Source organism: Phaeoacremonium minimum (genome assembly GCF_000392275.1).
Source record: "Phaeoacremonium minimum UCRPA7 unplaced genomic scaffold PA7_03_scaffold_155, whole genome shotgun sequence".
NCBI lineage: Eukaryota > Fungi > Ascomycota > Sordariomycetes > Togniniales > Togniniaceae > Phaeoacremonium > Phaeoacremonium minimum.
This window is the reverse complement of record NW_006921062.1, coordinates 180,183-195,488: the sequence shown is the minus strand read 5'-3', so window position 1 is coordinate 195,488 and position 15,306 is coordinate 180,183. Positions and strand designations below refer to the sequence as shown.

General features: G+C 50.6%; 3 protein-coding genes across 3 annotated transcripts; all 3 read right to left on the bottom strand.

Annotated features, from left to right (window-relative positions):
• Positions 1 to 259: 259 nt before the first annotated feature.
• Positions 260 to 2,126, bottom strand: UCRPA7_2269 (putative sugar transporter protein; the record flags this gene model as incomplete). The annotated part of the gene is made up of 6 exons (XM_007914821.1): positions 260 to 795; positions 1,040 to 1,292; positions 1,346 to 1,480; positions 1,561 to 1,640; positions 1,699 to 1,842; positions 1,898 to 2,126. The coding sequence occupies 6 exons, from the start codon at positions 2,124 to 2,126 to the stop codon at positions 260 to 262; spliced, it is 1,377 nt and encodes a 458-aa protein (XP_007913012.1).
• Positions 2,127 to 7,366: 5,240 nt separating this feature from the next.
• On the bottom strand, positions 7,367 to 8,756 carry UCRPA7_2268 (putative sulfatase protein; the record flags this gene model as incomplete). Its single annotated transcript, XM_007914846.1, has 2 exons — positions 7,367 to 8,215; positions 8,274 to 8,756. The coding sequence occupies 2 exons, from the start codon at positions 8,754 to 8,756 to the stop codon at positions 7,367 to 7,369; spliced, it is 1,332 nt and encodes a 443-aa protein (XP_007913037.1).
• A 2,361-nt stretch (positions 8,757 to 11,117) lies between these two features.
• On the bottom strand, positions 11,118 to 11,690 carry UCRPA7_2267 (hypothetical protein; the record flags this gene model as incomplete). The annotated part of the gene is made up of 1 exon (XM_007914848.1): positions 11,118 to 11,690. One exon carries the CDS (start codon positions 11,688 to 11,690, stop codon positions 11,118 to 11,120), a length of 573 nt encoding a protein of 190 aa, XP_007913039.1.
• Positions 11,691 to 15,306: the final 3,616 nt, after the last annotated feature.

Sequence of the window (15,306 nt, the reverse complement as noted above, 5' to 3'; positions counted from 1 at the left end):
GTCAAAACACCTGGACCTGCGAGCCTTAGCACTTGCTCGCACAATTGTGGTGACTTGAGGAATTTGAAGCAGTCACAAATTTCAGGATGCGTAATGCGCTATTGCTCGAGATATGAACTCTTTTTGTCATCCGCTGCATCAGCCCTGTATCATCACCTCTTCAATTTCTGTATGGAGTAAACTGTCCAACTTCAAAGCCAAGTCTATCAAGTGGAACATGAACCACTATTTATCCAGGGAGACGACATCTCTGTGAGTTTTACAGCTTTTCAGGTTTTGTCTCGTCGACGCGGGTTGCCCGACCCTCCTCTGCCGAGCTTGGGGCGTCCGCTTCTGCAGCATCCACCTCAATCTGAATCTTTGCATGAGTCCTGAACTGCCTGATGGGAACGTGCTCGATGAACATCCTATCGATCTCTTCCAGACTCCTTCCCTTGCACTCAGGCACACAGAAGTAGGTGAAGACACCTGCCAGGACACTGATCGAGCCGAAGATGAAGCCGACTTTGCTATGCAGATTTGCGTACGGTGCGTTGAGGAGGTAGGGGACTATGAAGGTTACCAGGAAGTTCATAAATATATTCATGATTGATGCGACGCGTTGTGATCTGTCGCGGAGCCGCAGCGCGGGTATCTCGGTTGTCACGACGTAGGTGATAGGACCCCATGAGTACAGGAATGCTGCAGTAAAGATAATGAGCATGGCCACTTCACCGCTCTTATGGCCGTATGTAGGGGGGTCTTGGAGACCTAGACCACCCATTGCAAAGAGGGCACCGGTTTGGATCGTGGCGCCTATAAGCAGCATGTATCTGAAGTACCATGAGTGACTGAGCTGATCGGAGGACTCTCATTTTACTTGCCTTCGGCCGAGCTTATCTGCAGTAAGTAAAGCAATTATGAGCATGAAAATGCCCACTGCTGAGTTTCCGATAGACACAGAAAACGGGTTGACAGTCCCCAAACTTTTGATGAAAATTGTGCCTAACTCTATGTTAGCAATCTTCCGAAGTGAACAGGGGTAATGGAGATGCCCAACCATATTGAGAAGCAAAAGTCTGGCCGGTTGCCTGCTGGAAGAAGTTCATTCCCAACACGATAGCAGTACGCTTGATGTTGGTGCCCTGAAACAATTCAACTGTGTGGCCCTGCTCAGGCTCGGCAAGCAATGCCTCGTGGAGATGCTGGAACTCGAGCTCGATTGCCTGATCCGGCATTGTCCCTTCCCGGTACTTCTTGTGAGCAATTCGAGCTTCGTCAAGGCGATTCTGGACCATGAGCCATCTAGGTGACTAAAACTTGTTGTCAATTTCAATAATCGAGATTTTTACATGTCTTTACAAACCTCGGGGATGAACCAAATCAGAGAGATGATGATACTGGGAACAATGTAGAAGAGCCCATAAGGAATAGCATATGCACTTCTTCCAGTATTAGTGCTGGTCGCCCGGCAAATACCGTTCACCAAAAGTCCACCAGCCTATGTTAATTCGTTAGATAAGAGTGCAAACATAACGAGTTAGGAAGGCCTACGCCTATGCTGAGTTGGTATGTGCTAACCGCGAGACCTCGAACGGGAGCAGGGACAATCTCAGCCTGGAATACGGGAACGGTTGCCAATTCGCAACCAATGTAGATATCTATATAGTTGTGAGACAATGAATCAGAGGATTAAACATGTATGGGAAGGGAGCATACAATTAAGAATACGGCCCGCCATGATCTGGCCTTTTGTCTGTGCTGTGACAACAATAGTTGCGGAGATCAGTGCGTACATGCTCATACAAAACATTGCCATTCGTCGACCCCATTTGGCGCTGACTATGCTCCCAATGATCAAGCCTGACAAAAGGTATCAATATCTGCCTCTAGATATATGGACATTGAGTGTTCTCACCAATTGCGAATCCTATAAAGGGTAGACTATTGAACAGGGACAGCCAGTACGTCTTCAACCCGTACTTCTTTGTCTTGGGGTCATAATCTCCGAATTGTGCCTGGAAAGCGTCCATCGCCTGGGTTTGGGCGAAGGCTTGGTTGTCGAAGCCATAGTTAAATTGCGACACGGCAATGAGCACGACTGATAGGAAGAGGCGTCGGTTGAAATGTTTAGCGATGGACGGCATCTTGAGCGTCAGTGAAAGCAGCTGGGACTGCACAACGGCAAGGATGCATGTCAGTAACTATGTTCAACTGCTGCGGAACGGGCCGCGGTGTTCTTTATGAACCAACATGCCCAACAGTCAGTAGAGCCTTATGATAACAATTTGAGAAAAGAGAAGGTGTGGGCTCTCCTTTCATTACGAATAGCAATGCCGTATGATAATTCAAAGTGACAGGTAGGGATGGACGGGGGATTTCCTAGGTACATAGAGAGCTCTTGTGGAGTCTTTACTGCATCAATCGACTCGCATTGGACGCTAGCCTGCAAACCCACCCTCCCCGGATGCGACAACGGCATTCTGCCATGTGTGGTGGCACCGGGGAAGTGACGGAACTATGCCAAGGAACTATATACCTACGGCGCAAAGCCCATCGTAATACAGGGTCCAGGCATAGGTTGCTCGAGGCATGTATAAAATAGGTATGCACTATGACCTCTTGTCTATTCGTTATATCACCTTGTACTCTAGTCCTAGTATGGGGGACTTTAAACTTTGTAATGTTTAACTGGCTAGACTCGAATTGCTTTATTCAACGGAGACTGGAATGAGTTGAGAAAGCGATGACTGAAAGTAGAAGGTGTAATTATAGGTCAAGGAGCAAGACCACAAGGATAAAGAGGAACTGGATTACCGGGTTTATCACATCGGCCCTCCCCGGCAGTGTGTCTTTGCTCTCTAATTACGAGCACCACTTCCAGAGGTAGCTCACCGGCTTCGATTACAGAGCGCCAGACTTCGTTATTCCTAGAGCCTCTTGAGGAGTGTCTTTTTATCTCATCATATGTTCGAATTGCACCCTGTCGATCCTCGATGTCTCTTTTGCTTGAATGGTACAAAACTCCCGAATATCTCGAACATCTAAAAAGCTAGCTATGCCGCGAAAAGCTAAATACATTGTGAACCCTCCTTGACGACTGAACGAGATAAAGTCCAAGCCAATTATTAATGAATAAGATTTCGGCAGGGTGTATGCCGTGGGAGCCGATGTAGTAGCCGTAGGTCAATGAAATAGAAGGCGTGGGGGAGTCCATACCAGCCATTCCATGGTTTCTGCAGCAAGATTAAGTGGTTTTGGTAACGCTAGAGAGCCATGCATCAGCACTTGGCCTGTAAAAGGGGACACCGGCTGCATCAGGTCTAAACCTTAAAGAGCTGGCGAGGCTGCGGCCTTCTCAAAACTCATATTGACCAAGGACTCAAGCAGGCACTTAAATTGAAGACGCGAAGATTCTTCAGACCAAGAGAGACGCGAGACTTCCGAAACCTGCCCAAAGACTTCGTTTTGGTATGAAATACCATGATAGAAACTCTTCCTACTCAGATACTTCAACGCTGATTTATCTTCCCTTTGTCCCAACAGTATGGTACTGTGACCGGTAAGGGAGGCTAGTGATACAGGGCACAACCCAGCCTAATGCCGGGATCCTCCTCTAGTGTCATTGCAAGGTTAAAAGGCGTAGCCACTATCCCGGCCGACTGACGTGAGCAGCCCAGTCGATGGCGTTTGATCGTTGCAGCAAATGAACCGTAGACGGGCAGCATTTCACCGACGGAATAGCCATCTGGGTCGTATTCCAGTTTGCTTTCCAGGCGGGAGCAGTGTCTGTCTACCAGCCATCTAGCCCCCCTCGCTGTCTTAAACGGAAAACCCTTAGTCCCAGTCGAGCCTGGCTGTCTCTCAGGTCAACGAAATTTCCACATTCTATCACACTCGTCGTATGGCCATCCAGTCTGACCTGGGTTGTCGATGCTGCTAATCTGACAAGAATTCGCCGTTGGGAATCGGGGCGCGTATGCAACAATCCCCGCTCTCCCCCCGGACAGGAGTGACGCCTGCCGGATATGCCGTATTATCATGGAGACGGCGCGCATACCAAGCGCTGACGGCGAGTCCCCGGGGTCTCCAACATCGTTCTCCGCTACATCAGGCCCGAAAAGTAAACGACGCCGGAGCACAGCTAATACAGAGTGCTGCCGCACTTGTAGACTGAGAAAGGTAAGTTTCTTTTCACAAAGCTTGTTCTTTCTATTGCTTTATATCCCAATTGGCAAAGGATCCAGGCTTATGTGGGCTCGGCTGGCTCTCGCCCATCATTTGCTCCCCGAGAACCGACACTGCAGTGGGCGCCACTTATGATTCTGTGCAGGATTCTTGGCTTGTTATAGATTAATCATGAGTCCTCATCTGGCAAGGGATGGATACTTTCCTTCGAACCGTGGCTTACTAACTCGCTGGCTGTAGGTCAAATGTACGGGCAACCCAGGAGACGGACCTTGTTCTAATTGTTCTCGCCTCGACTTATCGTGTAGCTTCGTGCAGGGAGCCGTCACTGGCTCCCATGCTCCAAGTAGGTACCACTCACCTCTGAATAGTGCCATCAATTCTAATACCTCCGTAGCGAAAGTCTCCAGGACTATTCCATCCCGAAGCCTTACAGAAGCGGGTACGGTTCGGAAGAGGGCTCAGCGCGCATGTAGACAATGCCACACTCACAAGGTATGTTTCCCATTTCTCTCTCTCCTCTTCATTTGAGCCAGACTGACTCTACTGGCTAAAGACGAAGTGCTCTGGGGATCTTCCTAGATGTAAACGCTGTGAAGGCGCTGGTCTGATCTGCGAATATATCCCGGCTAAGAGGAAGTTCTCTAATGTGCCCTCTCAAGAAGAAACTGCAACGGACGAAATCGATGTAGCGGATAGTATAGTTGTTAAGGAAGAAGAATCAGGAGCCGGCCTGGGTATTACGGTTTCCCAGTCACCTGGTCCAATATGGCCGACAGATCCTGCGCAGTCCGGCCAACTAGTTACTGAGTGAGTGTTAAACCCCAAGAGCCGCATTTTAATCTAACATCTTTTCAAAGGGATCAACTATTCAAGAAAGACCTTGTTGCAAAACATCTTGGTGTTTATTTTCAATTCTACTTCCCTCTTCCATGTTATGGCTTCCTACATCCTGCTACGACTTATGATGACTTGGACAACGGAAATATCTCAGAGCCTCTAGCTGCCGGAATCTGTGCCTTGACTTCGAGACTCTTGCCTGCGAGCCACTGCAATGACGACTTTCGAACCCGCTGTACCGATATCGTCGACTTTCATATATTTCGAAATATGGATGCATTCCTGCGTGTCAACTCTAGAGAAAATCTAGTCATCCTCGTCCTAGCTGTTTGCTACAATTGGATGGAAGGTTTATGGAACAAAGTATGGATGTACTTGGCGTTAGCTGCGAGAGTCGTCACGGCACTTCAGATGAATTGGGACGAGCCGGGTTTGTCTGCCAAGCAAGAAAGCAGCCGACGGCTGGTCTGGATGATCTGGCTTCTCGATCGCTTTCTGGCTGGCGGATTTGACGATCATCTTGTTCTACGGGACGACATGATGAATCTGAGGTTGCCTTGCAGCAACGAGACATTCCGCGATGGGACAGTTCCCTATGCTGATACGTCCTCCCGTAACCCTGGCAGTCTTAAACGATCTACTGAGCTATCAATGTACGCCTGTCATATCAAGCTATCTCGCATACGACATCAAATACTTGCGTAAGTTGTTCTTTTTATACCTTCAAGAAAATTTGAATTACAATAATATCTTTTGCCAATATCAAATATTTCTACCAGAGGCGTTTATTTTCTAACAGTTTCTCTTTCTCCAGCGTTACGAAAAGATTTGCTGTGCCGCCAACTCCACACCCACGCAGACCGCGCGTAGAAGCTTCTCAAGTAATGGAAAGCGTTACAAGCCTCCAAGCACAGCTGAGCAATTTTAATGAGAGTCTTCCCGTTCCGTTCAAATTCTCTGAATCCAACATACATAATAATTTCGACACTTCAGAAGGACCCGCCTTCATCATGCTCTCCACGTGGTATTTTCAGCTACACATAGACTTATATCGCTTCTCTGTACCTGGGCTCAGGGAGGAAGCGAACTCGGAGCTTTCTCGCCAGCTACCTAAAGCCTTCATTCTCAAGTCTCAAAAGCAGGCAGTTGGCTACGCTGTCACTCTTGCACGCTTCTGGGAGAAGTTGCAGCGTCGTGTATCTCATAGAGCGCCTGGTATCGACCTACTAGTGACAGCCGACCATAATCTTGCGATTTGCATCATTCAGAGTTCCAAGGTGCTCTTGGCGGCTAGACAGCACCGTTTATACACCGACCTACAAGAACACAGCACAGCTCCCCTTTGCCGCAACAAACCTGTGGATGATGAGGGACTGGCAGCACTCATCCAGTCTAATCTGGAGATGTTAGACCCAATATCAGCTTACCTTCCTAGGATAAACATATTGGTATGGCATACCGTTGCTGTCGCCCTTTCAAGCGTCGAGGCTAACACTTTCACAGGCACAGGATCTCAAAACTACTGTCGCCAATTTCCAACACAGGCCTGAATACGATAAGCCACAGATGATAGGGTAAGTTCTGTCTGAAACTAGTCTTCTGTGCGACTCAGGATAATAGTGGCTAATGTACGCTCTTGACAGAATGCCTGGAGTAAAACCTCCTGAAAATGTCCGCCTTCCAGGTCCTCACTACGTCCTCGAAAATGCCCTTGTAGAGGAGGTCGGCGATGAAGAGTCGGACCGTCGAAGAACAGCTTCCGTAGCTGATCGCTGGTTTCGCAACCGGCCACTGGCTGAGAGGAAACGCTCTGAAGCAGACACCGACAAGAAGTTGTCGTACGATTTCGGACGCCCTGAGATTCCGTTTTTCCTTGCGCAGGCACGAGGTTGCAATACCATAACACAGCCTGAGGCGCCTTCGCAAGAAAGATACAGGGCCATGACTTCACCACCTATGGAATCAGGGAGCTTCTTGCCCCAGGTCACAAACTATGGCCTGATGCCACACACACCTCTACCACCACAGCAAGGATTCGCGGCAATGGCTATAGACCCCAATATGGATCCTCATCTCATACCTGATATTCATCCCCAGCACCAGCTGCCTGTGGATGTGCAACAAGGGACATTCCTCAGTCCTTACCCCAACCAATATCCGGATAGCGGGCCAGCACCACAATTCCCGTTTCCAAGTCGATCTTACTCCTATGGCAACCCATGAGGCACTACAGTGTATACTTCGACCTATGAAGATTCACTAATATGCGGAATACGACGTAGACCACGCTACTTATAGAAGCTATCAACAAATTATCAACACAATTTTCGAACACCTTACATTATTCGACAAAGGAAATTCATTGACCCCTCTTATCCCATTGGCTTCGGGGATCCTCGAGGTTCACATCGGGAAATCTGGGATCTTTCTTCCAGGGCAAGAAATCGCTGCTAGAGACCATCCATCGCAACACTTCAGCCTCTAGTCTTCGTCGCTCACCTGCGTGGTCAGCCACCCCAGCGAGATTGTGCAGCTCTTGCGGATCAGCATTGCGGCTGTACAACTCAGGGGGCTCATAGAGCCGGTAGATATATGTCCACTCCTTGTCGCGAATTGAGACCGCCTTTCCTACCGTGGCAGTGTCGGTATGCTGCAGAGTCGCCTTGATATCATAAGGGTAGGGCGCCTGTTCGAGCAACGGCTCTTCACTTAGGAGGAAACCACCCTCAGTAAAGGCGAAGTCCCGGTGTTTTATGACCTCTCCGTCCGCGGTCTTCCCTCCCGAAACAAGCAGATCGGCCATCGACTTGCCGCAGTGAGGGAAGTGCTCGCCAATGCCTGCCAATTGGAAAACAGTGGGAACCAGATCAACCATCTCGGTCATCTCGTCATATACGACGCCCTTTGGCAGACCCGCTCCACCAACGATGAGAGGCTCGCGGGTTAGGCTGTCAGACAGGCCTGATGGCCATTTCTCGATGAGACCGTGGTCACCCAGGTATTCTCCGTGATCGGTGAAGAAGAGAGTTACAGTGCTGTCCCAGTAGCCTAATTCCTCAGTCTTCTTGACTACCCGACCGAATTGGTCGTCTAGCCGGGAGATCATACCGAAGTATGTCGCTGTCACTTCCGCCCATACATCCCGGCTTGCACGATGTGTGCCATATTGTTCGCGAAGGATGGACATATATCGTGGCTCGTAGCCAGTCTATAAGAAAGTTAGCCAAACTCCTGGTACCGCAGAGTTCTGTTAATGGATATCATACCTTGTCAGCCTTGTTCGATGGAACCGGCATCTCCTTCCGATCGTACATGGAGAAATATGGCTCCTCGACTTGAAACGGGCAGTGTGGGAAGATGAGCGGCATGAATAACACCCACGGCTTGTCTTTTGGAGGCCGCTCCAACCACTTCAGTGCGCTCCTCACGACAGCGTCGTCGTAATCCATCGCAGCATTCTGATTCCTCAGCCCCTTATAGAAGAGCCGTTTCCAAATATTCTCTTTGTCCGGATCATCGCCGCCGCCGCCACCAAATTTGGGCACGAACTCGGGCGTCTCTAGAAACCCGTACTCGTCGACGCTCAGCTCGGTCACGGTGGGCGCGAACGTGTCGCCGCGCGGAGCGAGGCACGCTACGTGGTATCCGCCCTCTTCTTTCAGCGAGCGGAAGAGGTTTGGCTCCCACGGCTTGATCAAGTTTTCGAGCGACCGGTGCCCCGTGACGTGCGGGTAGTTCCCCGTAAACATGCTGCAGCGGCTCTGGGAACAGACCGAGGCCTGTACGAAGCAGTTGCTGAAGCGGGTGCCTCGGGCGGCGAAGGCGTCGATGTTTGGCGTTTTGACGACCTAGAAACTGTCAGTCATGTTCCAGAAGTACGGTCTATACGAGAACATAAAAACATTATGGAGGATAGGGGAGTAGCACACCTACATTATTTCCGCAACAACCCAAGGAATCGTATCGGAGCTGATCTGGCATGAATATGATAAAGTTGGGCTTCTCAACTTTGAGCCCGCTTGGCTTGGGAGGCTCTCTATAAGGAGGCTCTTCAGGCTGCTTTGGCCTATTTGGCCATGTCCCTTTCTTGGTTTCTGCCATATTGATGGGCTAGATAGCGTTGCTGTAAAGAGTGATATTGACCAAGTGATTAAAGGATATCAAAGATAGAAAGATAATCAAGTGGGACTATTCTCACTCGACGACCTAGTTATAACTGACTATCAGGTTGCTTATCACAGAGGCTACGAGGGAAGTGCAAGGGAGACAGGCACAGATAGATATATGTCCAATTCAACTACAATCTCGACAGATACCTATATCCAGTGGCGCCAGTTACTGTACCCGACTTAGTCGTTCCCTCGGGACTCTCACACTGGAAGCCTTCACTAATCCTGGCCACTCATGACGACTGCCGAAGGTGATAAAAACACCCAACCCTGTTTCCAGTAGCATCACGTCCGTCAGTTGCCGGCCTGGGCGTTCTTGAAGTGGGCAAGGGTCCAGAGTAGGGAGCAGTGTGGGGTGGTAAGTGTCGGCCGAGAGCAGGATGGCGGGGGGCGAGAGCCGTGACCATTGTCCCTTAACTGCGATAAAGAAGCGATAACCAGAGGCTAACGCACGAGATCTCTATCTGTATGTAGGAGCTGTCGGTGATCCATCTCCAGAAGCAGCAGCTGCCCGGGAGCTAAGCCGCGGCGCAGACGCTGTCGCTGATTAGCATGCTTTTTGAGAATCACGCTTCTGGCTCCCTGCAGCACGTATAATTTCGTGACCGATCGAGTCACCTTTCCAGGTCACAGTCCGAGGAGGCATGGAGCGCAGGAGTCATTGGCACTGTCGTGATCGCGCCGAAATGCTCGTCATTCCACGACGGCTCGGCCAGTCGCTCGACTGGGCCGATAGATACCGGTATTCGCCCCAGACGCCCGGCGGACGAAGGAGAGCGGCTGCAGGCGCGCGGTGGCTTGAACTTATACTACTAGGTAAAAGACGGGGGTCGTAATTCAGCCAGTGAAGTGTCAGCCTTATGACTTTCCTCAGTCTCTCGAGAGAAGAGCCCAGGGGACGGTAGGTCCCGCATCTAAAGGGCTACGAAACCGGTGTATGAGACGGATTGTTTGGGCTTTGATATTGATAGTAAGTGGGGGAAACTGAGTTGACGACAGCCGGACGGCCCACATCAGGGTTTCAGTTGCATTGCATTTTCGATCTGCAAGCAGGACGATGGCTAAGGCGGTGGCTGCAGACTGTTCGTTATTGGTTATCACTTACTCATCGTCCAAGTTCAACATCATGAAATTCAATGGGTCTCGGCTACAGGATGTGGTCAACGAGACGGCAAGTGTTCCGGGATAGGAGACTCCCTATCCAGGTCATTGGCGGCTCAGATGACAACATATATGGTAGTAGGGATAACGTGCTCCCTCGAGCGACTGGCGGATGTGGAGTTGGATAAGGCAGATACATTACTTCACTTCTCATCGCATACTCGAAAAAGGTTCTGCACTTTGGTGAGGTGTTTCGGGGCGTAATGTTCAGGAGGGAAGGTCGTCTAGGCTACGGTGGCTGAGACCCATTCCTCGTGAGACCTTCAACTTTGGTGGCGGCAAGCACACCCACAGCAACTGCTGCCATATAGAAGACATTGATTGGAAATAAATAAACAAAATTAAGCAATGGGAGGCGAGGTAAGTAGCGCAGTCACAATGAAGGCGACGGTTGGGTCGTGGTCATAATAGTTAAATTATACAGTATTAGAATATACAGAGAGCACAAGCACTGAGGTTCTCAGTGGGAGCTTGCTTCTCATGTTTTGCCTTCCTTGTCGAAGCGAAGGCCAAAGGGTTCCGTATATACACCGCGCTTGCGCTTGGTACTGCCTCTGAATGAAGGTGCTGAGGGAATCGTGACACCAGCATCCTGTCCATCATTATGGTGCCATCCAAAATCATGGCTAGTAGGGGGTAATGATGGTGTAGTTGTTTTCGTTTCCAATCGAACTCTCTCCAAACTCCGTTAATCGAATTGAGCACCAGGTCGTTTCTTTGCAATGGCATGGTGTCCACCAGGGGACAAAATGTGGTTCGTAACGTAGATCGAGGGTTGGATTAGTGGTAGTCGCTCCGCTCCTTCTCCCTCAGACCACCAATGCGGTCAATATCAATCGAATAGAACTGCGTGCTGCTCTCCTTCTCATAGGCCGGCAGCTGCTCATCGTGCAGGGGTTCCAGACCGACTGAGGCGTTGTCACCGACACGCACGACAACAACGCGGCCGCTCTTGCGGCGGCCTTGCGCATCCTCCTCTTCAGGGAAAGTAATGTGAATCTCCGGGACATTGTCGGGAGAGTAAGGCGGTGAGTTGGGGTTAGAAAGCATGGGCTGGCCGTCCTTGTAAACAACAACACTCGAGTGCCCGTTGCGGGTCTCGATTGTCAGACGGCGGTGGTTGCCACCTCGCTTGACATCGTGCTGGATGTCGTTGTATCGAGGCAGTGTGTCCTTCTGCATCTGCTTGTTCTGGCGCATGCGCTTGAGCAGGACCAGAGTGGCAGCTAACAGGAGGCCAAAGAAGACAAGGCTGAGAACGGCAATCATCAAGTTGATGGTCTTGTCAGAGCCATCGGCAAAGTCCCGGACGGCAAGATTGCCTCGGGCAACCAGGTTCTGGAAGGACTGCATCTTGTCGAAGAAGGCGACGAAAGGAGTGAGCGATGGCAGCCAAAAGTCAAGACGGGGTTCGATAAAGTAATAATAACGCTATATAATAGCAAAGCGGTGGGATCAGGTCAATTCTGGGGTCATGGTCAGCACTTGTCATCGCACAGCCTTCAATGGATGACCTGGCGATGCCATTGACCGTGCCACATTGGAGCAGACCAGGCCAGGCTCGGCAACATCAGACTCTATTAAAAGGAAGCAATGGAATAGTTGCCCCCGAAATTCCGACGCGGGGCAAGGGATTGAATTCTTCGTTCCACGGCAGCAACGAAGAATGAGAAGAGAGGGAGGATAGGATAGACATACGCAAGGGATGGTGGCTCCAAACAATCGGGATATGGAGTATCGCCTAGTTTCGTCGTCGGATTCGCGGGTGGCTGGGGGTTTAGGGGGTAAGAATGACTGGACGGATCGACTGAAAGAATGAAGTCGAATCCAAGGGCTGCGCAGGGCTGCGAGCACGCGTAAAAAGAGAGTGAGGGAAGGGACGAGAGGGACTCTCAAAAGCCTGTGATGCCGGCGACGATGGACCTGGTGGTGAAGAAGGGAAGAAGGAGAGGAGGAGTCGGTAATAAGAGGAGATGCATCCTTCTTGCATACATACACCCACCTCACACACTGAGCCGCCCGCGAGAGAGCAGCGCACGCACACACCACGCACACCCACTGCTTGCTTGCCTGTTCCAGGGGGCCCAGGGGACCCATCCCACCCCCAGTGCAACGGCCAGTCGAGGCGAAGCGCTGTGATTAGCTGCATCCCCTGACTAACGGCCCCTAGCGAAGCGCCAATTTCGCGATATCTCCATCGCTGCCGAGCTACAGCCAATAGCACCACGAAAGCCTCGACTTTGAGGTGGGTCTCAAATTTGGCAATCAACAGTGTTGGCGTTCTTCACGCTCAAGGGAGCTCTTCTCTCACCAAGTCTCACCACAGGAAAACCCCTGCAGAACGCCAGAAACGTCGCCGCTGCTGCTTGCTACCGGTACTCGACTTCAAGCAGCAGAGAAGCAGGAGGAGCCTGGTCTGTGCACACAAGTCGGCAGTGCAAGTCTGCGAGTTTGAGATGTGTTGATAACATCCTGGTAATTATAGAAGAAGCGTGGGTCCCCCGCCGCCATCTCGTCTTGTCTTGATAAGCCAATCCTCTACAACCAGACAGGATGAAACGGGGCTTTTACTTGTGGCTGTCGCTGAGCCTCCTCACTTCCTAGCTACCTACAAAGCAGCCAAGCTGCCTTCGTGAACGTTCATCGACCCCAGACTTTGGGGGTCCATGTGCCTGCCAAACCTGCAGGCTATATAAAGACCAGTTATGTGGAGTTATCACCATCCTTTCTTGCTCGGGAAGAAGCTAATTTCTTATCGATGCGATTCAAGATCCTGCAACACAACTGAGGGCGACTTTTTAGGCCACTGTTTTGGTGCAAGTCGCCCGAATTACACGACCCATGTCTTCTATTTCCTAGAAATCCTCGTCTAAGTGGACGGGCGTTTCATATAATAGAGCCTAAAACTCTAATCCGTTGCATTGGTTCTATACTCTCTGGCTTTCTGGAGATCTCCATGTTTCTACTACTCGGAATTATGATTTTGCCTCAGATTTCAGCTAGGTCTACTCGAGCTTGCTTAGTTGATGGCAGTGTTGTGGACTGACGGCTCCTGTCAGCATGACCTGAGGCTCTAGAGAGGGGCAAGCTCCTTCGCAGGATCACAGATGTGGCTGACAACCCAGCCTTTTGACCACAGTCATTATATACCGAAAGCCATTTGCTTTTGGAGAGGAAACAGGCGACGTCTAAGTCACAATCTTCTGCTTTCCTTTTCGTGCTATTTAGTTGTGGCTACCCAAGTAGAAGCAGAGCAGGTCTCAGCGTATTACCTGAGCTCTCCCAAGAGCCAAGATCTTGACACCGTACAAGATACAGCACATTTTTATCATCATGAGATCCAAGTTCAAGCTCGTGACTGGCTCATTTCACCGAGCAATGTCATGGCACTGCCTTTGCAAATGACGGTGGTATTCTAGCGATACCTTGAGGAACGGCTCTGGTCTATGCAGCCTTGTCTAATACTCTCACTTAAGAGGCTCCTGCGTGACCTAGCAGCCTCACAAATGCCTTCAAAAGCCGAGTGCAAACGGTCTCGCCCCTTCATTTGACTTGACAGGTTGAACCTCATGGTCGTGGGCAGCCTGCTGCGTTAGTGGCATGGCTGCCTATAGTCCTCTTCTGCTGCTGCCTCCAATGGCGAAGAAGCCGGCATCAACGCAAAGAGCGGTGAGACTATATCTTATCTGCCAATGGAGTCGAGGGTGAGTCCTGGCAGCGTGACGATTTGTATGGGCAAAGATTTGCGCCCGGTTGACTACGAAGTATGCCGCTTCAACCCTTTCCAAGACCAGGTACGAAGGAATACCTCGTCGACCGGCTTCCGTCGTGGCTTCTCCTGCTTTCAACTCTTCTTGTCAGGGGCTTGGATGGGGCTGGTGTATCACGCCAGCGAAACTAACCAAGCTACGCGGGGCTTCAAGTATCGCAAACCCTCTCGGTCTGACGCTGGGCCCTTGTGTCTAACTGCAGAGAACCATACAGAAGGCCGCCCAGGTCATACAGAACTCGGTTCATGGAAGCTGCCTTGGCCGTCAGGCAATGCGGGCGGCCACCTTGCATGAGGCTAGGGCCTCCGACGATATCAGTGGAGGCAATCTCGATTGTCCTCCGAGCAATAGGCGAAGCACGTAGCAGCGTTGAGATCTCGGGCCTGTTGGGCCAACACAGAAGCCTACGCAGACTCGCACAACAGGCATACACTTAGCAATATTGCTCCTCATATGGATTCTTCACATGGTGAGTCTCTGTTCAAAGTGTAATCTATCACTTCAAAAGCCGACCGATGGTAGGACGGCTCCAGTTCCGTAGCCGGGAGTTGACATACAAAAGAACATTCATATTACAGAATTTGAGATACCGCCATACTCCCTGTCACTTAGACGAGGCCGTCACTTTGCCAGCCTGATCCGCGTGACGTAACTTTCGTGGGGAGGGCTTTGATCTCATGAAGATTCCGCGAGGTGCTATCATTGGATGATTAGATCGAGGGGTTGAGAGACATGCTCCCACAGGGCACGGGATGCTTCTCATTAGCGCAAGGTCTGCTTGTCTCTCTGGACAGCCAGTCTGAGTCCACGAGGCTCTACCAAAAGCTAACTCTTTCGCTTCGTCTCTGCGATTTCGGCTGGAGGAAGCCCAGGAATTGATATCTGTTGTGACACACGACCCGTTGTTCTAGTTCGGGATTGGCAGTGGCTAGGATGCTGCGTTTCTGACCGGGCAAAACATCCTGCACTTCTGCTTTGCCCTGCCATGTCATGCATTCCGATGCCTGCCTCAGAGGCAACCTCACCGATACTAGACAACTCTTCGTCTGTCAAGAGGCTTCAACCCTTCTTGCAGATCTTTTTCAAGGGTTCTCAGAGCACCAGCCAATGGGCGTTGAGTGTCCCGATTGAGGGAGCAGCAGTGCTGGGATGAGGAGGAGAGGAGCCACAACGTCCCTAAGAAATTGATATCATTTACA